Here is a 27485-nt window from a genome sequence, read left to right on the forward strand (position 1 = left end):
AAAGGCATTATCGAGAAAAAAGTTCGCGATAAAGTTACGTGAAGATGGATGAAGATGGATGACTCCATGGATGAAGAAACGTATCAATGTACCAACTTTGCCTCAATCAACAAGAACAATTATAACAGAACTGTTGAAATTAGATTTGAACATTCATCCTCCTAAACAACCAGACGGTAAAAAAAAAAAGAAAAATTTGTGCATTTTGCCTGCACAATTTGCACAGAATGACGCACAATTTTTGTCAAACATGTTCCAGTGTGAGGAGAACATCACGCTAATGTGTATAAAGACACTTTGAAAGTAAATAAATTATATTTTCTTGCCTACTTAAAGTTCGAGAGTCATGAAATCACCTGCAGGTAGTATACTTTTATTCTAATTAGCTTTTAAAATAAGTTTTAAGCACGCTTACGCATACTTCATCTCGAAGACGAATGGTTGCCATTCCCGTAAGTTTTTCAAAGGGTAGCATTCTAGGGTTAAAGAAACTAAAAATGAAGAATATGCATGAATGTTTCTTGCATTATAAAAAAACAATAGTATCTAGAGCCGTCAAATTTTGAATAACATACTCCTCCAACCGAACATGGACACTTGGACATTCAAATTTTGAAATTTTGTAAGTCTAAAAATATCTATTTGAAATTTTGTAAAACTTTAATGAATTTTTGATTAACAAACTCAACAATTTCAAAGTGAGCAATGGCATATGGAAGAAAGCATTTTTATTTCCAACATTAGACTGTCTACCAGAAATTCTAAAGATATGCGGTTTTGCTGTTCTTAAATATTTTGTGATGTTACTGTTGAATTGAATTTTATGTGGTTTAAGTGTGAAGATCATGATATTTAATAAATAAAGGAATTGCACAAAATATTTTTAAAACGCCCTTTTGGGCGTAATATAATATCTAAAGACTTTCAGATTTCCCCCTCCCTTTTTTTTTTTAAAACTATTTTAGTTTTATTTTTATAAAACTGGAATATGTAAGAGAGAGGGTAAACATAAGATTATGCTTTAGTAACAATCAGCTAAGAAAGATTCTTCAGAAATTACTTCAGAGATAATAAAAAGTAATTCTGATAGTAGTTATTTTATTTCAGTTGTTACAACAGATTTATCAACTTGATTCTGATTTGAAGTAGAATTCTGTCGTAGAAAATTTTATATGCAAGCATGTTCTGTTTTAGAAAGTAGACTGCTTCTGTAAACATTTAATAAAGGGAAATGATGTGAAGCAATTAAAAATTGTTAATAATTTTTATCAGAAACATGTGTAAGTTTTCTCTGTCTTTTAAAAAATTGAGGAAAAAAAAGAAGGGAAAAGGTATTTAAATCACATTGAATGTATGTGTCCTAAATTAACCCTAAATACAAAAATGGTGTGATAAATATATAGCTGAAAGGAACAGAAGTAGTACCGTACAAAATCCAAAATCTGGACTCGTCTGGACTTCGGCTATTCTGGATTTGGGATTTTTCCGGATATTAGAACATCAGTTTAAATCTAGTAAGATTGCATGTAGAAATTATAAAATTAAAAATATGAAATCATGATTTATGAAATAATGAAATATTTATGATCTAAAAAGTATCAAAATTTACAAAAAAAAAAAAAAAAAAAAACTTAATATTTATTTGTTTACCTTATTAAACATTTCTTTCAATGTAAGTTGTTTAGTTTTTTGGCTAATACTTTCTCCTTAATTCTGTAGGCAGGCATAATCTCTTGTTTAGACACTGTTGAAGTCCTGTAACTGCTGTTTTGAGAATTCCAACTAACAAGTCAATCAAAATTTTTTCGTTTTCAGTAACTTCTCTGTTACTTTCTTCACTATCGGTAGTGGCATTTTCTGAATCTAGAACCATACTACAGATTTTGCCATTCATTAATTGATTGATGATTGAAAAGCATTGTCATCACAATCAAAAACGTCTTTTGTATCATTTTCATTTATTACCGATTCTTCACATTTCTTTACAAAATCTGTTAAGTGGAAAACTTTACCTTTGTTTTGCGATTCTTAATTCAAATATTATTATTTAATTATTCTTAATTCAAATAGCATCTAATTACCTAAATGTAATCTTTAGGTCTATGAGTATCGTCGACAATTTTTTTTTTCGCGTATGGAAAGAAATTTTTGCTACATTTTTTCTCATCAACATTTTTTAGCATATTTCACTTAAATTTGTAATCATTGGCAAGCATGTCAACATAAAAGGTTACCATACTCCTTTATTATTCAATGACTAATATAAAAAAATTGTTTAGGCATCGATACATGAGTCATTACTCAAGTTATCATGTTTTGATAAACATGCGGTGATGAAGGAAAATATAATAAATAATGGTTCACCAGGTTGGCATCACATCAACGCTATATCTAAGTGGAATGTTTCAGTTTGAGATGTGTACCAAAGCAGATATGCAGCAACAGAGCCAAATTACTGATCGTACAAATTTATGCTAAAATGATGGTTTCTTCAAAAACAAGGTATTTTATTTAGTGGCAAAGTGAAATTAGGAATCGGCACTCTCCAGATGTTTTATTATGCGTAGAGGGAGAATCAAATGCGCGTGCGTAAAGCCTACGAGAAAACAGTGTTGGTGGTTTTGAAGTCCGGATTTTAGATCATTTCAGATAATGGTTGTTCATATTTCGGACTTTGTACTGTATATGATTCACATTTCAATTTTTAAAGATATCTAGGACATTTGACTTAAAACTTGTCGTGGTGATAATAGTTGAAGTGAGTTATCATAGATTGGGTACTGGGACATGCAGGATACCTGCTATTGAGAAACAAGGAGACTAGATAAATTGCAAGCAATTTCTGATTGAAATAAAACATGTAAGGGAAAAAAAAAATGTAGTGCATTATTTTCTAAATAACCTTTGCTTTTTTTCTTTTGTGCTGCCTTGATGGTTGTCATCTGGTCTAAAATTAACATTGATATAATTTTCACAGATCGAATTAGTTATTATTTATTTGCTTCTGTAACAATTAGTGCATGATAGATAATTTGAAATGGACTAAATTATTGCACACATAAATTAATTTAAGAAGTTAAATTACTAATTGAGAAAAGTGGATGTCTTTGCATAATGTGCAATTTCTGTTTCGAGCTGCAAATACAGGTAGGCCTTCTACCTGTATCTGCATTTTTCCAATCACGTTTTCACTCCAATGTGATTGGGAAAATGCAGAAATTTTCTTACAATGTGGTTTAGGAGATTTGTGGTGGCTCCCCGTAATCTCCAGTTGAATAAACCTTTAACTGACACAGAACACCAGTGGAAAAAGAAAAAATATACCTCTAGACAGGAATTCTAGGAACCACTGTGGATGCACATTCATTCTCATTGTTCTTTTGTATGTGGTTTGCTTCCTTTTTCCAGTATTGTAATCTCGTGTAGACATTGTGAGCATGAATAAAGTAATTATGTGTAAGTGAACGATCCAACCAAGACTTTTATTAAAATGGGCTGAGCTTCCATAAATGTGTCATGTTTATTGTCACACACATACCTCATGATAATCTAACCTGAAAACTCCGCAAAGCTCGAATGATCTTTTCAGCCTGTCCATCAAGTATCGATATGCACCAAGTTGCCCACAGTTGTTCAGTTCCTCCAATTTGCTGCACATTTGGCAACATCTTGCCATACCTAGCATAATTAGTTAACAGTTTTTTTTTTTTTTTTTTTTTTTTTTATGTAATGAAGCTGTAATTGAACCTATATATACAATTAATATATCAATATAAATTGTAGAATGTTTAATGTATGTCAATTGGATTCACTGTTAAAAAAGTAAAAATAAAAATTTAAATTAAAGAAGTTCATTTATTGTTTTTAAATCCTTCAGCATAACAGTTTCTTTCTTCTGCTCCCAGTCAATGAATGATGAGTGCTTAATTGCTTTTCTCGTTGAGAGTGGGGCAAGGTCAGGTTGCTGGAGTTTCACCAAAAAAAAAAAAAAAAAAAAAAAAAAAAAGGGGAGATAGCTTTCTGTTGCTCATAGAATGATTGGCTTGATATCAATACATTTTAAAATAAAGAGTTAGATACATCTTTATCTGTCATTTCATTTATTATTTTCTTTCCATTCCCTTTACTCATCATTGTATGCATTTTATTTTGTTAATTTTACAATACTACTTCTCAGAATAGTAGTAGAACTATTTTCTACGGTGAATACATACACTTTCTACTGTATCCAAAGCTCAGCTTAGGTTTACCGCTAGTGCACATCAATATCATAATAGCTCAGTGACACGGAGCACAGTCAAAGAAAAGCATTTCTAATTCTGTCAAGTTTTTGCTTATTGTTATTGGGGATTCCCCACTTTGATGCAGAAAAGTAGAAGAAAATGTTTTTAATTGTTTTGCTTACTTTAGTGCGTGGACAGCTATGAACAAGTGCTTTATATTTTTAACAATGTAGTGAAGATAAGTTATTTTTTGCGAATTTACTGTCCATGAAACTCATCGAAAATTTTTAGCCATAACAATGCTGAATGAAAAGAAAGAACTTTTGTTAAAAAGGAAATTTATATCTCTTCAAACAAAGATAGAAATTTTTGATTGTATTAAAAATCAAGAGCAGATAGCTAATATTGGCAGGCATTTTATTTTAAATGAGTCAACTATTCAGTCGATTAAATAATTGTGAGAAAAGATTAGGAATTTGGGTCACACCCAGATAATTTATTCTTGCAAAAAGTGTTGCTTGTCCGAAAGCGCCTATGATGGAAAAAATAGAACAAGCCCTAATATTATGGGTAGAATATATGAGTAAGAAACACTTGCCTTTAAATAATAGTGCTTTTAAACACAAAGCCGTAAAAATGTTTGATTATTTAGAACAAATGAGACAGCCGTTGCTGATGAAACCAATGTTAAATTCATGGCTGGTTTGAAAGATTCAAAAAACACCATTTGTTGCACAACATACATATACAAGGGTTCCCCCCTTGTATAAACAAAAAGGCATGGGTGACTGGCTGTTTTTTTAAGGGTTAGTTTCATATTTGTTTTATACCAGATGTAGAAAATTATTTAAAAAAGAACTTAGCTTTCAAAGTCCTTCTTAGATAATGTGCCCTCACATCCAGTTGATTTAAATCATCCCAATGGTGAGATTGCATTTTTACTATGCAACACCACTCCGCTATTACAACCCTTGGATCAAGGAATCATAACAACTTTTATATCACATTATATTTGCAAGTCATTTGAATTAATTTTGGAGAAAATAGATCCTTCAGATGTTACAGTCAGTGAAATTTGGAAACAATTTTAAATTTTAAATTGTGGAAAAATAATCAGCTCGTTGCTAAAAGAAATGTGCCAATTGACTCTAAATGCTTACTGAAAGGTACCAGAAATGGTCGGGCAGGAAAATGTTGTTGAACCAGTTCACCATGAATATAATATAGTAAGCTTTGCACATGAAATAGAAGGTGATGGATTTACTCAAATAACTGTTGATGATATTCTAGAATTAGTTACGGAAAATGAAATAAACGAAGCAGATTTGGTGACAGTATATCCAAAACATTACTGATTGAAGATAATTTTGAAAATCTTTTCAATGAAGAAACCAAAACTTCACTCTGAAAGATATAGAAAAATGTTTGGAGATGACAAAATAGATGGAATCCTACTTTTTAGAGAACAATTCTCTGCCAGAGAGAGCAGAAATATTTAAATGAAATCTTCAAAATTGCTTATATGCCTATTAAGACATTTATAAAGATTTGCAAAACAAGAACAAACAGTCTGTAATGACAGATTTTTTTTTAAAAAATGAAGAGAATGTTACACCATAAAAGGCTGTTTTTCTTTTTTTTATGACTGAATCACAGTTTTATATTAAGTTGATGTTTCCTATAACATGATTTCCCACAACATGGTATTTTCAAGGAACATATCTACTGCATTGTAGGAGGCGTACCTGTCTATTTCAAAAATGAAATGACTGTTTGTTGCAGGCAACTTCCACTTAAAGGACTCAAAGATCCTTAAGCCATGCATGTTATATGAAATCATTTTGTAGCAAAAGAACAGGTTCTGGAAAGAAATTACTGTATAAAAAGTTCTTGCTTGGAATTTTTTCTCAGCCCCAAAACACTAAGCTTAAAATTATTTATTGGTATAAGTGTACTACAGTCAAAAGTCTTTAATCCAGACTCATCAGGACAATTCTGGATTTTCGGTTTTTCCAGATTATAGATCATCAGTTTAAATCTGGTAAGATGGCATGCAGAAATCATAAAATTAAAAATATGAAACCGTAATTTATGAAATAAAGAGCAATTATAATCTAAGGGGTATCAAAATTTACAAAAAAAAAAAAAAAAAAAAAAAAAAGCTTAATATTTATTTGTTTACTTTATTAAACATTTCTTTCAATGCGCTCATGCGTAAAGCATACATTACGCATAGTTGAAATTAGAAAATTGCAACCAGAAAACAATTTGATGTGTATTCGTGATATTTATAATGATGAGAAATTTGATTTAAATCATATCAAAGATGGAGTACATCGAGATGAAATACTACATTTAGTAAGAAATTATAAGCCGAATAAAATAAAAACATCTTCCCTGAAGATAAGGATAGTGCTGACAGATCAACTTCCAGTTCATTGCGTGCCGAGATGCCCCCAACGCAGAACAGCGTGAAATTGATAAATATATTTCGGAATGGTTAGAGAAACAAAGGATATGCCTTTATCCATTTTTTGCAGCAATTCCACTTTTTGTTCGATGGACATCGAAACATGCTTTCGCTTTGTAGATCCTTTGGCAGCTCCAGAATCGGAAATTTTTTTTGACATAATGGAAAGTTCAAGCTTACTTTTATAAAATTGCTCTAACAGTCTGCAAAAAATAATAAGCCGGATCCAATTCGAAGATTAAGGAACAACGCAATCTGCAACATTAACTGAAATATATAATTAGATAATTTTAGCTTAGCTTATACCGTCCGTTATACATTAAACACACATGCGTAAACACATATGCGCATGCATAAAGGTATTACGTGCATGTGCAGAAAGTTTGTAGCTTTGAGGCCTGGATTATAGATCATTCCAGATTATGGATGTCCGGATTAAAGATTTTTGACTGTATTTTAAAAATTTATGGACATTTAGTAATTTCAGAACATGTTTCAGTTTTATTGGGTAACTGTGGTGTTAGAAGAGAATATCCAATGGGATCAACTGCATTAACATGCCATAAGCAGTAACTAATAGAATTCCATTTGGAGATGCACTCCAAATGAAGTACAGCATCAGCGGTAACTGCCCAAATCAAAATGAAATTCAAATTTATCTATCTTCTCCAGCTGATAGGCCAGAAATATGACAGTATACTTGATTGCATAATCATGTATCACTTTTAGTTATTTATCTGTTTCTTAAATAGTGTCACTAAAATGGTACTTTTAAATTCAAATGTGTGATAAAATGGTGGGGAAAAAATGATTAAAACAATATAAAATTTTAGTTCTGAAAATCTAAAAACTAACTAATTAACTTAAAGCAGTAGATCACATATTACATAACACTAGAGTGATTAGTTTGATTTCTTTTTGATGTTATATGATACTTTGTAAATAATTAAAAGTTTCTGTAAAAGTACTGTATAATTCTTCAAAATTAAAGGTACTATGTATATATTTTAATCATTGCACAATAGAAAATGTTTTAAAAGTGAAGTTTCATATTTTGTATGGTATTGTTCTGTATGTTTTAATAATATCCAATGTGATAAACTGCATTAACATGCCATTAGCAGTAATTGATAGCATTTGATGTGGAGATGTACTACAAATAAAGCGCAGCATTAGTGGTGAATTTAGAAACATACCTGAAATTTAGAAACATTTAGAACATGCATTTTATTTAGAAACATAAAGAAATTTTTGAAGTTTATTTAGAAACATAAACCACAAGATTTAGAAATATACCTGAATAGGAACTTTCTGGTTGCCAGAAGTTGGTTACAGTTGTATGCTACAGGCAATATGAGAACTTCTTTTAAAGGGTTAATATATATATATATATATATGGGGGGATTGAAAACAGTAAATATTTCATAATTAAAAATCAAGAAAATTCTCATTAGCTAAAGAAACATAAACTATATACCCATGTGAGATTGGTAACCATCTTTTTTTTTTTTTTTTAGCAAGGCACCAGTTTTTATTTCTATCCAAGACCACTGTAAACAACAAGTGCTGAAATTTTTCATAATTATTTTCTGTTTTCAATTAAATAATTAGAGAAATTGCTATTATTAATCATTTCAGTTATACTGCATGTATTGAAGATTCATAATTTTGTTAAATATCAATAGTCTTGGTTATTTTATCAACAATGCTAATATCTATGATTAAAAAAAATTCTATTGTGTTATTGTTTTCACTATGTTAACAAATACATGTCTTTTTAATGAGGAAGAGCTGCAGGCTTTTCAAAATTATAAGCTGTCTTTGTGGAGGTTAAAATAAGGGAGACTCCATTTCATGTACAGAAAAACAAAGTCATGTTAACAAACACCGTGCTACTTAGATTCAAAATATGTCGGGAAATAGATGAAACCAAGCTCAGTAGACAAACAAGATTATTCTCTTTCAAGTTCAAACCGTTCTCTTTTTGATGCTCAGGAAGATGCCATATTTTATCTGTCTACCCAGAATTGCAAGTGTAGGATGAAAAAAGAGCAAATGTTAAATGAAACATGCTGTGTTTATTGGGTATTGTGTGATTAGATTTATGTAATAATCTAATAATTTTTGTGATAAAATATGTAGGGATTGTTTATAATGTATTTGAAAATTAATATCTTCCCATTCATTTTACTTGCATCTTCCAATTTCTGTCACATATTTTTGCCCTACCAGGGAATGAATAGATAAGGTCAGATTACATTGTTTACATTGGTGATTTCATCGTAGTTTTCTTTCTTGACACTGCATTGGCTTTTAAAACTTTCTCTTGAACGTCAGGAATGTGAGTTAATTATACAGCGTATTTCAAAAAGAATATGTGTATATTTATTAAACTGTATGACATATGAATATGAAACTTTACACACATATGTATGAACCTCTCCAGTTCAGATTACAGATGTTCAATATGTCCTCTATCAGCAACACGAAAAATATCACATCGATACTCAAATTCCTCCCATACTCGGGCAAGCACGTCCGTCGCCACTAATGTTATGGCGGTACAGATCTGGTTCTTCCCCTCTTCCAGGTTCTGTGGCAATGGTGGTATATAAGTGTTGTCTTTAATGAAACCCCATAGGAAGAAGTCACAGGGTGTCAAATCCAGTGACCGTGGATGCCAGCTGAGACACGCTAAGTCGCCAGCTCCTTAATGACCAATCCAATGCTTCGGTAGAGTGTCATTCAAATAATTACGCACTTGACGACACCTGTGAGGGGGCTGCCCCATCTTGTTGAAAAATGAAGTTGTCTTCGTGCAGCTCGGAGACAACTAGTTTTGTAACGTAGCGAGATACTGCTGACCGTTAACCATCTTTCCATCAAAGAAGAATGGGCCGTAAACAGATGATTGTGCTATCTAACAAAACACATTGATTTTAGGCAAATCTCGTACATGTGGGTTCTGTAGGTCCCAAATTCGAACATTGTGTTTGTTTACATGACTACTAACATGAAAGGTTGCTTCATCACTGAACAGGATGCATTTTCTTATCATTGTCGATAGCATCAATAATCTCATTACAAAATGCCACACGTTTGCGTTTGTAATCAGGACGCAGAGCCTGTAACAGATGTAACTCGTATAGCTTCATAACTAACCGACATCTAAAAACATGCCAAATTGTTTTGTAGGCAGTTGTAACTCCTGTATGGCACGTTGAGTTGATTTTGAAGGACTACGTTGGAAAGCAGTTTGAATTCGTGCAGCATTTTCATTGGGAACACGAGGGCGGCTAGGACTCTTTCCTTTACATATACATCCTGTATTTACAAACTGTCGATACCATCTGCGAATGTTCCACCCATTTGGAGGATTACTTTGGTACCTCAACTTGAAACGTCTTTGCCTTCTAATCACGGAATTGCACTTCGCAAACTCAAGAACACAAAATGATTTCTGCTGCTGAGTAGCCATTTTAAACATGTGACGGTTACTACGCAAAATAGAAAACAACTGACATCTAGCGGCTATTGAACTAGACTATGTATTCATTTCGCCAGTAGCAAAGCCAAGACGCAGTGATCGATAGTTTGGACAAAATAACACTTTGTAATACATATATTCTTTTTGAAACATGGTGTATATGGACACATAAATATGTTTCATCGGAAACAAAAGTGGTTTTGAAATTTTAATGGATACACACAGTTTACACTATAAGGTAACCAATTTATTAACCCTTAGACTGAAAGCTAAAGGATCATATTGCCATTTTTTATTTATACAGTAGAAGTCCAGAAATCTGCAAAACTCGGGAGCAGAGGTTGTGCGGATTTCAGGACAGAAAAGATAAATCATAATATTCAGGCTCAAAATGCAAAATAAATAAGGTGTATTAGATACATTTAATTAAATTATTATATACATTATTGCAATAATTTATTATATGCATTAAATTATTATTACGTATATAAATTGATTATATTATTCATTGTATTATATGTACACAGCATCAAGGTTTCCTAATTTCGCCTCGTGCAAAGATTCATGGTTTCGGATTCCGGTGTTAGAATCACTGTTGCTGTAAAATTTCAACAGCTTTTCTTTATTTTTCCGTATATCATACACAATCGTGTCACAATTTCATAAGATTCTGCTATAAACCGAGGAGTGGAACCTGCCTCCATCTTTTGCAGAATTTGCATTTTTTGCATTACCATCAATGCAACGTCTGTACGTTTTTCAACTTTGCAAGCAATAAAATCATGAGTGCATTTCTTATCTGTCATTGTATTAACTGTTTGACTTCTATGCGGCGTAAAAACGCTGCGTTCATTTGTCTAGAAAGCGTGGCGAGTTCAGTGTGTCTTTGTTGCTCCATGGGTGTGAACGTATGTAGTCTGACCTCACACGTACTTTGTAACACAAGTGCATTCTAAAATAACTAACTACATTGTGGTTTTTGAGACAAATAAACGCAGCGCTTTTGCGCCGCATAGCAGTCAAAAAGTTAAAAGGGGCTGAAATTTAAAATGTTCTTAATTTATTCACAAAATATCCAGATAAAAAAAAAGGGCAGCACTAAAAAATCTTGTGAAATAACAAAGCTCAGAAAATACAACAACATGAATCGTGAACTAGAAAGAAGAGCTGAGTGAATCGTCCACTTTTTTACCTTGATGCAGATTAGAGGGAGGAAAAACTTTTATCGTGATGTCAATAATTTGGTATTTCTGTTATGACTCATTATTATTCGGTAATTATGACGTCATTATTTGGTAAGTATTTTTTCTTTGATATTTCGTACTGTGGTTTCCAGAACCTATAAACTGAATGCCTATATTTTGAGAGGCAACGCGGATTTTCGGTATTTGACTGTATTCTCTTTGAGTCCAGGTCTAAAGAAGCTGTACACTGAAGTGACAAAAGTCATGGGATAGCTATATGCAAATATACGGATGGCAGTAGTATTGCATAGAAAATGTATAAATACGAAGTGCTTTGGCAGGGCTTTCATTTGTGTTCAAGTTATTCATGTGAAGAGGCATTGACGTGATTATGGCCGCACGACGAGAATTAACAGACTTTGAACATGGAATGGTAGTTGGAGCTAGACGTATGGGTCATTTCATTTTGGATATCGTTAGGGAATTCAACATTCCAAGATCCACAGTGTCAAAAGTGTGCCGAGAGTATCTAATTTCAGGCATAACATCCCACCATGGACAGCGCAGTGGCCGACCACCTGCACTTAACGACCGAGACCAGCGATGTCTGCGTAGAGTTGTCAATGTTCACAGACAAGCTACATTGCGTCAAATAATCGCAGAAATCAATGTGGGACGTACGAGGGACGTGTCCGATAGGACAGTGCTGCGAAATTTGTCTTCCTTGGGCTATGCCAGCAGAAAGACCGACTCGAGTGCCTTTACTGACAGCACGACTCTCATGGGCTCATGAGCATATCGGTTGGTCCCTAAACGAATGGAAAACCATGGCTTGGTCAGATGAGTCACGATTTCAGTTGGTAAGATCTGATGGTAGGGTTCGAGTGTGGCGCAGACCCTACGAAGCCATGGACCCAAATTGTCAACAAGGCATTGTTCAAGCTGGTGGTGGTTTCATAATGGACTGGGCTGTTTTTACATGGCATAGACTCGGTCCTCTGGTGCAACTGAACCGATCATTGACTGGAAATGGATACCTTCAGCTACTTGGAGATCACTTACAGCCATTCATGGACTTCACATACTCAAACAACGATGGGATTTTTATGGATGACAATGCGCCATGTCACCGGGCCACAATTGTTCGTGATTGGTTAGAAGAACATTCTGAACAATTCCAGCGAATGATCTGGCCACCTAGATCGCCCGACATGAATCCCATCAAACATTTATGGGACATCATCGAGAGGTCAGTACGTGCCCAAAACCTTGCACTGTCAACACTTTCTTAATTATGGACGTCTATAGAGGCAGCATTGCTCAATATTCCTGCAGGGGACTTCCAACGACTTGTTGAGTCCATGCCACATCGAGTTGCTGCACTTCGCTGGGCAAAAGGAGGACCGACAAAATATTAGGAGGTATCCCATGACTTTTGTCACTTCAGTGTATACTGGATGAGGTAGCAGGGGAAAACGAGATTTATAATGAGAAATCTCATATGAACACCACTGTATGGCCTGTTAAATTATACATGTTTTTTGCTGCACTTCATTTAAACAGATTTCCTCAAATTATTCTAACTTAATTAACCAATTCTACAACACAAATTGGAAATGACATCATCAAAAATTGCAGGTTGGAAATTAAATATCTCAGTCGATCTTTTTTGTATAAAAGTTAACTTCATATATGTTGTTTTTTCATTACTAGTATAAACCTTTTCTGAATATAAGTATAGAAACCGGAGAGACCACATTTAAAATTAGATTTCATTATTTGTTTAAATCGTTAATAAATGTTGTGTTAGTGATCTTTTACTCTTATATAGGGACAACTATTGATTTGTTCCGAGGCAAAGCAGCTATTAAAGAACAGGAAGAAGAAAAATACCCAACTCAGTTATCAAAACAAATCAAGTTTGGACAAAAGGCTCATGTAGAGAGTGCTAGATTTTCTCCTGATGGTCAGTATCTTGTAACAGGCTCTGTAGACGGTTTTATTGAAGTCTGGAATTTCACAACTGGAAAAATTAGAAAGGATTTAAAATATCAAGCTCAGGTATTTTACTGTTTATTTTCAAAATGGTTTCTTAATTGGCCAAATGTGCCCTACCATAATTAATAATTGAAATTATCCAATATCAGAAGCATTCCACTGTCATATACAGCTTGTGCAAAATAAGCTTTCATTTAGTATTGTAAAAGGCTTTATTTAGTATTGCAAGTGTTAATTAGTAATTTTTGGTAGTGTTTTAAGTACCCTTTAGCTGTCTGAGAAATCAACAATGATAAAAAAATTATTGTTTTTATTTATTTATTAGATTAATGTTTACTAATTTAAATATATTGAATAAAAATTATTAAATGTGAGTAAATGGCAATTTCAGTTAAGCTGTTTAAGTTATTTTTTAATCTTAAAAACTTGTATTTATCTGTTTTGTATATTTTCTTACTTTTATACATTCTTTATTCTTCTTATGATCTTTAAGAAATATTATTTCATATCTTGCAATATGAATAAAGTGTCACAACAATGCTGTGAAACTATAGTTCTTTATGACACAACATTGGTTAGGTGTATTTTAGCAGAATGATTATATAAGGTTAAAAAGGAGGGTTCAAGAGTTATTGTGTTGCTTCTTCCAAACTCAAGAAAGTGTGAGACATTTTTATTTATGTATTGTCTTTAGGTTTTAAAAATCCAGTTGGTGACATAAAATGTGAAAAATGATTGTTTCTTTCTGACTTCGAATGATGATTATTGGAGGTGCTAAAGCAACAAGAATCAGCATAATATTCATAAATTTGTGAGACCACAATTTTGCACTCCTGCACCTGAAAAAGAGGGTTTTATATCTAAATCTTCAAAACTAGTCCTGCAAATTTATGAATGTAATGTTCTTTCTTGTTGCTTTAGCATCTCCAATAATGATTGTTTTTTTGTTCAGATAGTACATTTACATAAAAGTTGCATTGCAAGATGCATACTCTTTCTGTAAATTTTCAGTGTAGAAGTTGAAGATTAGTACAGTAAAATTCCAGAAATTTGCAAAGCTTGGGACCAGAGGTTATGCGGATTTCAGGATAGAAAAAATAAAGCATAATATTCGGACTAAAAGTGCAAAATGAATAAGGCATATTAGATACATTTAATTAAATTATTATATACATTATTGCAATAATTTATTATATGCATTAAATTATTATTACGTATATAAATTGATTATATTATTCATTGTATTATATGTACACAGCATCAAGGTTTCCTAATTTCGCCTCGTGCAAAGATTCATGGTTTCGGATTCCGGTGTTAAAATCACTGTTGCTGTAAAATTTCAACAGCTTTTCTTTATTTTCCCATATATCATACACAATTGTGTCGCAATTCCATACCATTCTGCTATAAATCGAGGAGTAGCACCTGCTTCCATCTTTTGCAGAATTTGCCCTTTTTGTGTTACCGTCAATGCAATGCGTTTACGTTTTTCAACTTTGCAAGCAGTAAAGTAATGAGTGCGTTTCTTATCTGCCATTGTATTAAAAAGGGCTGAAATTAAAAATATTCTTAATTTATCCACAAAATATCCGGATTAAAAAAAGTCAGCACTAAACAATCTCGTGAAATGAAATAACAAAGCTCAGAAAATACAGCAGCGTGAATCGTGAACTTGAACAAAGAGTTGAGTGAATTGTCTGCGTTTTTCTTCTATGCAGATTAGAGGGGGGGGAATTATTTATTTTATCTTATTTTTTTAAACTTTTTTATATCAATAATTTGGTATTGCTGTTTTGACTCATTATTATTTGGTAATTATGACGTCATTCTTCGGTAAGTATTTTTTTCTTCAATATTTCGTACTCGATGTTGCAATTTCCGGAACCTATAAATTGAATGTTTATATTGAGAGGCAAGGCGGATTTCAGGTCGGCGGATTTTCGGTATTTGACTGTAGTAATTTTTGAAATACACTCATGTCCATAAATTAAGGATAATTCGGACTCACGCGGAAATCGAAAAATAAATATATCACCTGTAAAATCACTACACACATCTTCAAGAATCATATGCAAATTTCAGGAAGTAACCAGATGACACCGATGGTACGTCACAATGACGAGAGTGTAAGAGAGTGATATATAAGGAATACAGGCAAAGAAGTAAAATTGTTCGCAGGCACTTTATAAGCATTTCAGTGCAATAATCGTATAGTTATGACACAAAGGACGCATTTGGATGATTTTTTACGTGATAGAATTATCGGCCGTCTGGAATGTGGACATATCCAACTGGAAGTATCAGATGAACTTGGAATTGCCCAGAGTGTCATCTCCAGGCTTTGGCAACGATTCCAAGATGATGGTAATGTGAGAAGACGTTACAGCACAGGTCGCCCCAGAGTTACAACGCTGAATGAGGACTGGTATTTAGCTGTTACTGCTAAAAGAAACAGCCTCAGAGCAGACTCAGGAGCACAGCCTCAGACCTGTCTCGTCAGTTCTCTTCAGCAACTGGTACAACAATTTCAAAGCAGACCGTGTACAGATGCTTAGGGCAGATTGGTCTATATGCTCGTAGACCTGTCAGATGCATTTCACTTACTGCAACTTACTGTCGCCTGCGGTTAGCCTGGAGTAGAGAGCATGCATTGTGGACACCGCAACAATGGGCTTGTGTGATGTTTTCTGACGAGTCCAGGTTTAGCTTGCAATCTGATTCTCGCCGGACTTTCATATGGAGAGCTCCAGATACCTGTTACCACCAAGAAAACATCATTGAACGACACCGTTACGGTGGTGCAGGAGTGCTCGTTTGGGGTGGAATTATTCTGGGTTCCAGAACTGACCTGCATGTTCAAATTGGAACCATGACAAGCCAAATCTATCGGGACATCATTCTGGAACAACATGTACGTTTTTTTCGGGGCGCCATGGGCGCACAATTTGTGTTTATGGATGACAATGCCCGTCCTCACCGTGCGAAAATCATAAGCGAATGCCTTCAATTGGAGGATATCATCCATATGGACTGGCCAGCATTCTCACCAGAGTTGAATCCAGTAGAGCACATGTGGGATATGCTTGGCCGACGAGTTGCAGCCCGTCAACCTCCTCCTACATGTCTACCGGAACTTCGGAGAGCATTGCTTTTTGAATGGTGTAATATTCCCCAAGATCAGATCGATAATTTGATACTCAGCATGCCTAGGCATTGTACGGACTGTATTGCATTGTCTGGGAGACATACAATGTATTAACAATCATACCAACCATGTAATATTGGTTTTTTGTAAATAGGTTTTTTTTAATAATATCAAACATATAGCATCTTTTTTTGCTCTTTACCTTTTGTTTAATAAATAAGCTTTACAAATAAGTCAAATTTGTTTTGCTTCTAACTCTTTCTTTGCCTGATTTTGCATTATCCTTAATTTATGGATATGAGTGTAGTTGGATATTAAATTTATCGTGCAAACAGATATAAGAGCGCTATTTTTTCTTGCATAATTCCAATCCTGACCTTTTACCATGAAATTAAAAGTAATGTCAAAAATTTTATGCATTTGTAGAGTCATTTAGAATTTTGAGTCGGAAAATTGAAGAAATCTACAATAGCCTCACCGGGATTCGAACTCTAGATCTCCTGAATATGCATCATGTGCTTCCTGTTACAGCATGCATGGAGGTAGGAAAGGGAGGAGGGGCCAACCCGCGCTAAAAGTGAAGCACTGCTTTGAAGCTTGGGTCACCAGATGGGGTGTTCTTTGTTTACATTCAGAAGCTCGCTTGACACGATTCTGATAGTATTTCGACACACGACAGTTCCATAGAAATCGAAAAAGGGACACTTTCGCATGAAAGAAACATTCATAGTGTGATGGATAGTGGCAATATGTATAGTTTAGTGACATTTACGCAAAAATCACATCTTGGTTATTTTTCGATAACTAACGAGCGATTTTGATTATGAATTTGTTTTATAAAATTCTAAGCTGTTGCACTACAAAAATATAGATTTTAAGAAAAATGTTATGCTTAAAGAATGAAAAATACCTTACGGTACATTTAAAATTGTATACGTCTTTCGATACCCTTGATAGAGTATTCACTACTTTTATTTTATTTTCCAAACGTCAAAATATTTTAAATAAAACAATTTTTTTTCACATCCATATATTATTGTAACATGTACCTTTTAAAATTTTTTAGAGAGAGGCTTTACTGCTGCTCATTTCAAACCCATCGTTTTAATTTTATATATCTGAAAAATAATCACTTTGGGCTTACACGTTTTATAAATATAAAATTATGTATGTTAAAATACTTTGTAATTAGGCACATAGGTCAGATTAAGTTTTTATTAAATAGAGTAATGCATGCAAGGGCTATCTGCCTAAAGAGAGAGATGCCATCATGGAGGAATTTTGAAGAAAATCTGACCTTTGAGTGGGTATTAAAAATAATACTTATAATTTTCATTCAAATTATATTCATATATATTTTTTATGTAAAACTTTCGGGTGTATGCTAAAATAGTGTAAATTACTTTACACGAAAAATATAGGGAATGCACAGAAATTAAAGATTTGCACACGCCGGAAATGAAAAATAGGAAATGTGTATGGGTATTTATGCATGTGCTTGCAAAAAGCATGTATCTGCCTTTGACAAAATACTTAAATATTCATTAAATTATTTATAAATGTATTTGAAATGAAGAATTTATTCACTTATAAACAACTGTGAAAGTACTGTGAAGAAATCTAATTATTAAATGTATCTAATTTATAATGATTATAAATGTTATCTAAATATATAATAACCTTAATATTGAATTGTAAGTATAAATTGAAATCCTGTTGACAAATACATTATAAAACTATTTAAGCAAGAATTGTTCGTATTGGAAAGCAATCTGTTAAAAGGTATTGTAAAGCAAATGCTAGGAGATGCGCACTTAAGAACGTAATAAAGAGTTTTGGAATATGTATTGTTGAAATGAAGGGTAAAAAAAAAATCTGATAAGTATAATTAAAAGAATTATTACCTTTACATTCCCTTTCAGAAATGTTCAGAGAAAATCAAGTACTATTTAATACCTATTTAATTATTAGGAATTAGCGAAATACTTATTTAAAGTATTTCGCTAATTCCTAATAATTCTCTAATTTAAAATGAACCGAATAGAGCATTAATTATAAATTGACTTACATTTTTCGATTTAAAAGATGCCTCAGAAGCCAAAAAATCATGTCATATTTAAGAAAGTATTTTAGGAAGAAGCTCTATAAATAGAAAAGAAATAATGCATAATTTTAATATTAATAATACAATAAACTTTGATCTTAATTTTTGTACCTTAACCGAATAAAATCAAATTACCTTAATTTTTTTTCTAATGTAATTAACGAAAACTTGTGAAAATATTTCATTCAAATTAAACCATTCTGAGAAAACTGTCCTGTGAAAAGTATAGCATTTAATTCCGTTCAGAATGAAATGTTGTTTAAAAATATGTTGTTTTCACATACTTAGGACTCTGAAGTGTTGTTGAAAAAGAAAATATATACATTTATCTGTATATTTACGACTTAATTACAAAATATTTACATCTGAACGCGTCAAATCCCATAGAACTCAATGGTAAATGACCCAATGTTTTGGTCACCACGTAGGGATCGCCGGTGCTTCAGAGCAGGGTACGGGAGAAACTTGTTTAGGGCGACTCCATCTTACTTCCTACCTCCATGACAGCATGAAGGTATACAGAAAGGCGGGAGAAAGAACCAGATATATTCCATCTTTTAAAGGGTGACTGGGGATTAGGGAGCCGAATTGGCAAATCCTGTTGGTCCACCTTTTAGGTTGGTTGCCACTTGTACAGTCATTAGAATTTTTTTAAGCCAGGAAACTGCAGAAATCTGCAATCCCTCGCCGGTACTCAAACTCTGAACTTCCCAAATGCATCTCAAATCAAGCAGACTTATGGTTACACCTCGAAGGCATGCTGAAGAGAGAGGGAAAATACCTTAGCAAATTATGGTCCAAATTCTGTAACAAACAAGGAAGTTGTTGATGTTTGAACAGCTGTACTGATAAAATAACTTATGATATTATGAATACGGGATTTTACTCAAATATTTATATATGTGTGTAAAGAGCAAAAGAGAGGGAAGGAGGAGATGAAAAATAGGACGTTAAAAGAAAAAAACATTAACTCTTTTGTTAAATGTATTTTTTTTCACTTGAATCATAAGCCTATTCCTTTTTTTCTCTACAGAATTATAATTGGGGGGGATGCATGAATTATGTGAGTGAATATAGTGTAAGAATTTTGAGGTAATGGAAATAATAATTAAATACAAAGGTAAGAATGATATAGCAAATGTAAACAAGAAACTATGAGAAATTTTCTGGTCACTTACTGTGCTTATTTGTAAAAAATACATGAATGTATGCATTAATTGTTTAAAAAAATTATTGTATTTTATTTTTAGGATAATTTTATGATGATGGATGACGCTGTACTGTGCCTTTGTTTCAGTCGAGATTCAGAAATGTTAGCATCTGGCAGTCAAGATGGTAAAATAAAGGTATGATTTTGCTTTTAAATTAATCATTTTAAATAAATCAGTTTAAAAAAGACTTGTTGCAGTTAATAGTTAGTGGTAAAGAAACTGTAAGAATTTTGCTCATGAAATAGTTGGGTTATCTTTGAACATTTAGCATATATTACTTCTATGTTAAACCATTTTATTCATATCCCTTTTAAACTATTGTACCAGTTGCAGAAAATATAAAAGTAGGCAGAGCTTTTATTAGGAAAACTTTTCAGGACGAGTCATTAAAAGTTTTTTATTCTGAAGATAATTAAATGCATATTATTTGACGTTGATGATCATTTCTGCTAAGATAATGGTAAAAATAAAAATAAAAAAAAAAAAAAAAAAAATTATTATCTGGTGTGCAAGACACATAGACCTGCTGACGATTATAAAACTATTTTGGATGTTTCATATGAGAGAAAAATTAAATGTAAAAAGAAATATAATAAACAGGGTATGCCTTCAGAGTGCTGAAACTTTTTTTTCAGGTATATCCATCCAATTTACAAAAGTCTAACTGAAATTTTCTTTAAGTTGCATATTTAATTACATTACATATGCAAGTTGACTGGTAAGCAGCACATAATATACTGAATATGAAATAGCACATAATATACTGAAATGCAATTGTAATACTTTGTATAAAATTTATTCTTAAAATTTTCTAATAAGAGTACTGTTTGCAATACAGAGTTTCAGAATATAGTGAGCTGTTACAATTTTATTGAGAGTGCCACAATTTCTGTTTAATTTTGAATGGTGGCCCTTCATTGAAATAACATTTATTAGTTGCCTTTGGCCTCAAAGCTACATGTTCAGTTAAGTAAGCAGTCAGATCTGCTAAGAATCCTCCAATCAATCCTCTTCTCATTTTTAGTGTGCAATAGACTCTCCTCCATTATTTTTGGCTCTCTGGACAATCAGTGCAGCTGGTGCTCCATATGAATTAATCATGTTAATAATTTAAAGTGAAACATATCCTTATTCCATTCACTTGAGAGAAAAGCTTAGCTGACAACCCTTGTAAATCAGCGCCCTATGCTTGGAATTTACCCTGATGTGCAAGCCATGTCATTGGGCTCTGAATTACAAGTTGGTCCCCATTGTTAGTATATCTTAAAAATCTAAAAATTTTCTTTTTTTTCCCCCCTTTCTTTCTTTCTTCTTTTTTTTTTTTTTTTTTTTTTTCTTTCCAGAATGATATTCTGCTGCTTATCAGCAATGAGCAGATTTCCTATGCATTGCTGTGGTGCTGTCTTTTATTCTTGAAATTTGATAATTTTAGTTTTTTTTTTTTTTTTTCATATTTTCAATTATCTGTATTGTTACGAGACTCTACCTGAATTTTGTTCATTCAGTCGGTACTCCATTAAAAGAAATGTAAAGAGAGATTTATAATTAAGTAATATGGGCAATTGCTCACGACATGTGTTAAGGCATAATATTTATTAAGTTTTCAATTACAGTCAAAAGTCGTTAATTCGGATACCCATAATCCTGACCTCAAAGCTAAAAACTTTCTGCGCATGCGCCGCGTTGACACATGCGCATAGGCGTTTATGCATGCGACTGCGCGTTTATGCGTGCGACTGTAAAGACCTTTACGACTGGGCATTTGCGAGTGCGCAAGCGCAGAATACGTTTTCGCGTGCACGTTTAAGGTATAACGGACGGTATAAGCTAAAATTATCTAATTATCTATTTCAGTTAATGTTGATGATTGTGTTGTTCCTTAATCTTCGAATTGGATGCGGCTTATTATTTTTTGCAGACTGTAAGAGCAATTTTATAAAAGTAAACTTGAACTTTCAATTATGTGAAATAGAATATCCAATGCTGGAGCTCCCAAAGGATCTACAAAATGAAAGTATGCTTCAATGTCCGTCAAACAAAAAGTGGAATTGCTGCAAAAAATAGATAAAGACATGAAGAAGGTGACAAAGAGGTTAGTGAAAACGAAAAAATTTCGATTGACAAGTTAGTCATTATTCTCGGCACAGCAATTACGGGACTTGAACAGCGGAACTTTGTAACTGAATAAGAAATTATGTCTGTTTATAGAATTAAAGAGAAAGTATTCTCACATAAAACGAAGCAACTTAAACAACTTACATTGAAAGAAATGTTTAATAAAGTAAACAAATAAATATTAAGCTTTTTTTTTTTTTGTAAATTTTGATAACCTTTAGATCATAATTGTTCTTTATTTCATAAATTACGGTTTCATATTTTTAATTTTAGAATTTCTGCATGCCATCTGATGAGATTTAAACTGATGATCTATAATCTGGAAAAATCGATAATCCGGAATCACCGAAGTCCCGACGAGTCTGGATTAACGACTTTTGACTGTACTATAAAATGGAAAGTTTCATTTGCATTCACCTGTTTGTCAGATCCATGCATATTACACAAATTCACAGCGATATATCAAGAAATGCATTATTTTTTAATTTTATTTATTTAATTTTTAAATTTTTATTCTTGGCATGTTACATGAAGACACTGTTGTCAATAAAATTCTTAATATTTTTTGTCAGCAATTTTTATGTGTGTGTGCATGCTTTTAGATCGAAATGATACAACAAATAAATTTTTTTCATTTTTTTACTAAATTCAGGTATGGAAAATTCAAACTGGTCAGTGCCTCAGGCGTTTCGAAAAAGCTCATGCCAAAGGTGTGACTTGTGTGCAGTTTTCTAGAGATAGCAGTCAGCTGCTTAGTGCGTCATTTGACCAGGCAATTAGGTAAGCATTTTCAATTTTTTTCAGTCTCTTTACCAAAGATATTTAGTTACATAATTTTTAAAATTGTGTCCATGATTGTCAACTAATATTCTGTGTGCTTCGAATAAGAAATAGTGAAAATTAGAACGCAGAGTGTTTCAGTGGTTTTATTTTATTATTTGAATAACTCATCAATATATGAAATTTGTATGGCCAAATTTTATGAACTTTTCCTCAGAGATCCAAAGGAAACGTATTTATATTCTTATATTTATAGAGTCTATAGTTATTTTTATTTGAAATCCCTTCCCGTTACTAAAACAGTATTTGAAGACTAAGTTTATTTAGTCAAAACAGTTTACATTTCTGATCACAGACCCACCAAAATACTCAGGAAGTGGTGTGTTGCCTTTAAAAATAGTCCAAAGCCATGTTACCTCAATTATTTTAGAACAAAGTTCATTCCATGTGTCTTCTAGAAAGACTGGATCCAAAAGACATAAGTTCTGAAGAATGGCACTCCTCTATTTCAACAGGCAGTGTCCTGGAATTGCTGAGAAATCACTATGTTAATCATGTTATCACAAGAAACTTAATGAATGTCTTTTGTATAGGATTTGCTTATCCCCTATAGCCCTAAATTCATGGGGCTGTGTTATAGATACCATTTGCTGAAATCAGTCGAAAATAATAAAAGAGACAAAAACAGCAATATCAAATGTAGTATGATCAATTTCAATAAATCAACTTAAGCAGCTTATTCAGAACTCTGAATTGAGACTTCATTCTCTAGTCTCTTCAAGTGGCGAACATTTTGAAAAATTTAGCTTTTAATTTCCTTTTTTCTCATAAAATTTTAAAATAAATATTTAGACATACAAAGTTATTGATATTTGTATTGCTCTGTAAAGTACTCTGTATATCTATTGTAAAAGTCCTTTACAGTAGATAGAAATCCTGTGCTGTATATAATATGATCTAATATTATATTCTTATCTGAAATGTTGTGAGTTTTTTGTATAATTGTAATAAAATATTTCATTTGAAATATTTTTTCTCATTTTAGTTAAGGTCCCATGATTTGGGAATTAATATTTTTAAGATATTCATTTATTAATGATATAAAAAAATTTACATTTTAACCTTACAAGAGACTAAGCCATATATATGTATTCAAATTCCCCCCCCCCCCCCCCGTGATACACTTAAGTACGCACCCATGCATCTTGAAATATATCCAAACAGTTAAGCTGTATAAATACTGGAAGAAAAAGAATCAAGGTACAAAATAAGAGGGTCATTTTGGAAAGAAACTAACACTTGCTAATGAACTGTGTGGAAAGTTTGTAGTTCTGGGGCCCATCACTTGGCCACTTGGAAGGTTAATAAGATGTTTAAAATGTTTTAGAACCTGCTCTTCACGCGTTGGACATTATTCTGGAAGTCTAAAAAAAAATAAGAAAAATAAAAAAAAAAAAAAAAGAAGAAGAAGAAGAAAAGAAAGCTATTAGACCTCTTAACAACAACTACAACAAAACTTTCAGTGATAATCAAGTATTTGAACAAAACCAAGTACAAAGCATACCATTTTGCAACTACCATAAAAGGGTAAATAAAGTAGCATGTGCACCCACAGATTGGTAGACATAATGTACTATCTGTGAGTTATGGATTGTGTGGTAAAGTACACTATGCAAAAGGGGAGGGACAGTTCTATATGATTGATGAAATTCAAATTGGGTTTTCCATGTCTCAAAAATGCGACTTAGGATATATATTAGATTTATATATAGCATTGCTCTACCATAGATATTTTGACACAAAATTAGACTTTTTCTGAAATAACATACCAATTATTTTCCATATTTTGATTCTGTGACTAAAAGTATGCCTAAATATTAAATTTTGTAATTTTTGGTGAGAAATTAAGAAATTTATCCTGGTGCATGTTTTTCAGTTTGAGCCAAGTGTAATTCACTTCACGAAATTCTTAATTTATAGCAACATATTTTCCTTTCCTTTTTTTCATTGTTCATGAGTGGGAAAAAAGTCATCATTCATACTTTCAAATAATTTTAATTAAGTGCATAAACCACATTTTCATTGTTATCGCTTATAATAAATACAGCAAATTTCAAAACGCTCCAAAGTGTAAATTCATTTAGATCTTAGGAAATTTTGAATAAAATACTCTAATTTTTTGCAGATATGCTTAGAAATACATCTACTTTAAAATGATGGTAAAAGGTTTAAAGGTTATAACTCAGAATTGTTTTTAAAAAAATTATAAAAATACAAATTTTAAAAATAAATCATAAAAAATGTGAGAATTTTATTTGGAAGGAACCTAAATTTTGAAATATGAAAGAAAGAATAAAATAAGTTTAATAAAAAAAAAGAAATGTTATTTTTGTTTACTAAATTCATTTTGTTTACTAAATTCATTTCATAAATTTAAAACAGTTGTTTATTAAATTCATTATTCCTAAATAACACTTTAAATAAATTACTTGCTTTTCCGAAGGACATTTTCTTATGCCATGTAAATGAACAATAGCATTAATTGATTTAAAACATTACAAAATTTATTGCATATTTTGTAGTCACTTTGAAATGAAATATTAAAAGTGATTTTCAGCCTTTAAGTGTTACATAATTTTTGAATAGAAATTAATTTTTTAAAATACGGGGAATATCTACGTTAATTTCTATCTAAAGTACAATATAGTTAATTACCAAATTCAGTAAACATCATAAATTTAGATTATTTGAATGAGTGTGCTAAATTTTAAAATTCTTAAATATAGATCAGGAAATTGTAAAAAACTTACCTTTTCCAATAGTTATGAAGTTGACTTTGTTATTTTCCTTGAAGATGAATGTTTAATGTCACAAATATTGCATTCATATTTTCAGATAATACACAAATATATACATATTTATTTATTAAAATTAAGTTTATCCAAAACATGTTAAAGAATATATTAATTTGCATGTAAGTTAATCGAGTAACTTCTGTTTTAATTACACACATAATTATGATATGTAAAAATTTTACATTTATCAGCCAATCTTGCAATGTATTGTAATCTATTATTGTTGTCTTTCTCAGTTTACAGTCTTATAAATATATTAGATCAGTACTAAAAGTTCACCTCTACAAAAGAAATGCTTTATCGAGGCATTTTTAAAAAGTTCCCTTTTACAATGTAACTGTTAATTTCATAAATACGTTCATAAAATTATGCAAATTCAAAATTACCTAAATATGTTCTTTATTTTATCTTATATACCAGATAAAATTTTAAAAATTTAATTTGTTTAGGAATATTGAATTTTTTAATATTTATCTCGTGACTTTTTCTATTACATTATTATAAATGTACATATTGATGTGGACATACCAATTATTTTTTTCATCAAATAGCTTTATGATATTAAATGATTTAAAAGGAGGCAACTGGACAAAATAAAGCAATTAGAAGTTGGCTAATATTTTATTAATTTGTTGTCAAATGCTGTGCATTTTAGATTATGCTCATATGATGACAATGAGTTATTTAAATTATAAAATTATTATGAACATATCCCACATAAATTAACAAGTATCAAATTTCAAGTTGTTTGAAGTATCAAACTTGCAAAAGAAATACACATGAAATTAATTTAAGAATTAGGTTTATTTTACAGGTATTCGAAAACTGCAATTACTGTTAAACAATAAAAACCAACATTAAATCTGAAGAGCATAATTTTTTTTTCAATAATAAATTCAACATAAATTTCATTCAGCTTCGCCATATTTGTTCTATAGTTCGCTGTCTTTAATATCCTGCTCGATTTTTGTAAAAGTGAATTCTTTTTCACCCAGTGTTTTGAAAACAGCTCCTAAACAAGAAAAAGAAAAATTTGTAATAATTTCAAACTTCAGATGTTTTCAGTTTTTAAATATAGTTGAAGTATTAAAAGATGCATATAAAATGCACCGAGTATTTCATATTTAAAAATTTACATTTCAGTAATTAAAAATTTAATTTCATACTATCACACAGTAAGCTTCAATTATATACCTTACACAATGCCTATAATTTCAAGTAAAAAATATCTAAAGATTTGTTTAGAATTGCAAGGTTAAGAAAGTCTTTAATGGCTATGTTTGTATTTAAGTACACGAGAAAAAACTTAATTTTGTATTAATTATATTGCATTAGCCTTTCCAATTTTACTCCTACATATAGTAAAGAATATTCGTTTTCTTACAGATAACTTTTTCTTAAATAAAGAGTAAGCAGAAAACTAATCACAACACTATATGCATATATAACAGAATACTTCAAAAACTTATACATGTCATTAACATACGTATATGCATTAACAGGCTATTTTACACATATCAATAAATCAGAAACCAATACACAATCAAAAGTATTATCAGTAAATTCCTCCAAAATCAGAACATAAATCTTTAATTATGATAACAATGGCATCTCAGTTTGCAATACAAAATATTTCAAGTCTACATTCATGTGCATTCTAAGCAAACAGAAAGCTGAATAACAATAAAATTATAAATACCATAAAAAAAGTTAAAAGCCACGTAGAATGATAGCAAGACTAAATGAAGTCTTCCTTCAAAAATCAATTTAAATTCAAAAATTTGCCTTCCTATTTAACATCCCAAAATAGAGTTACTGCTTTCACTAACTAAATTTCCTGTCTTGGCAAAATAAAAATTGTCACTTCTGTTGCAGGAAATATTTGCTGCAAACTTTGTATGCAAATAATCCAG

The 27485-nt window shown here is 31.7% G+C and overlaps 1 protein-coding gene across 1 annotated transcript in view; it reads left to right on the forward strand.

Annotated features, from left to right (window-relative positions):
• The window catches only part of Smu1 (Smu1 spliceosomal factor), a 76830-nt gene that overhangs the window by 43760 nt on the left and 5585 nt on the right, over positions 1-27485 (forward strand). The window contains exons 6-8 of the mRNA XM_085820999.1: positions 13196-13425; positions 19862-19957; positions 22590-22717. Coding sequence (XP_085677125.1) covers positions 13196-13425; positions 19862-19957; positions 22590-22717 — 454 coding nt within the window. The remainder of the gene's footprint in view (positions 1-13195; positions 13426-19861; positions 19958-22589; positions 22718-27485) is intronic.

The sequence above is a fragment of the Stegodyphus dumicola genome, chromosome 1 (genome assembly GCF_044657685.1).
Source record: "Stegodyphus dumicola isolate Sdum_Otavi_A_Nest chromosome 1, ASM4465768v1".
Classification (NCBI taxonomy): domain Eukaryota; kingdom Metazoa; phylum Arthropoda; class Arachnida; order Araneae; family Eresidae; genus Stegodyphus; species Stegodyphus dumicola.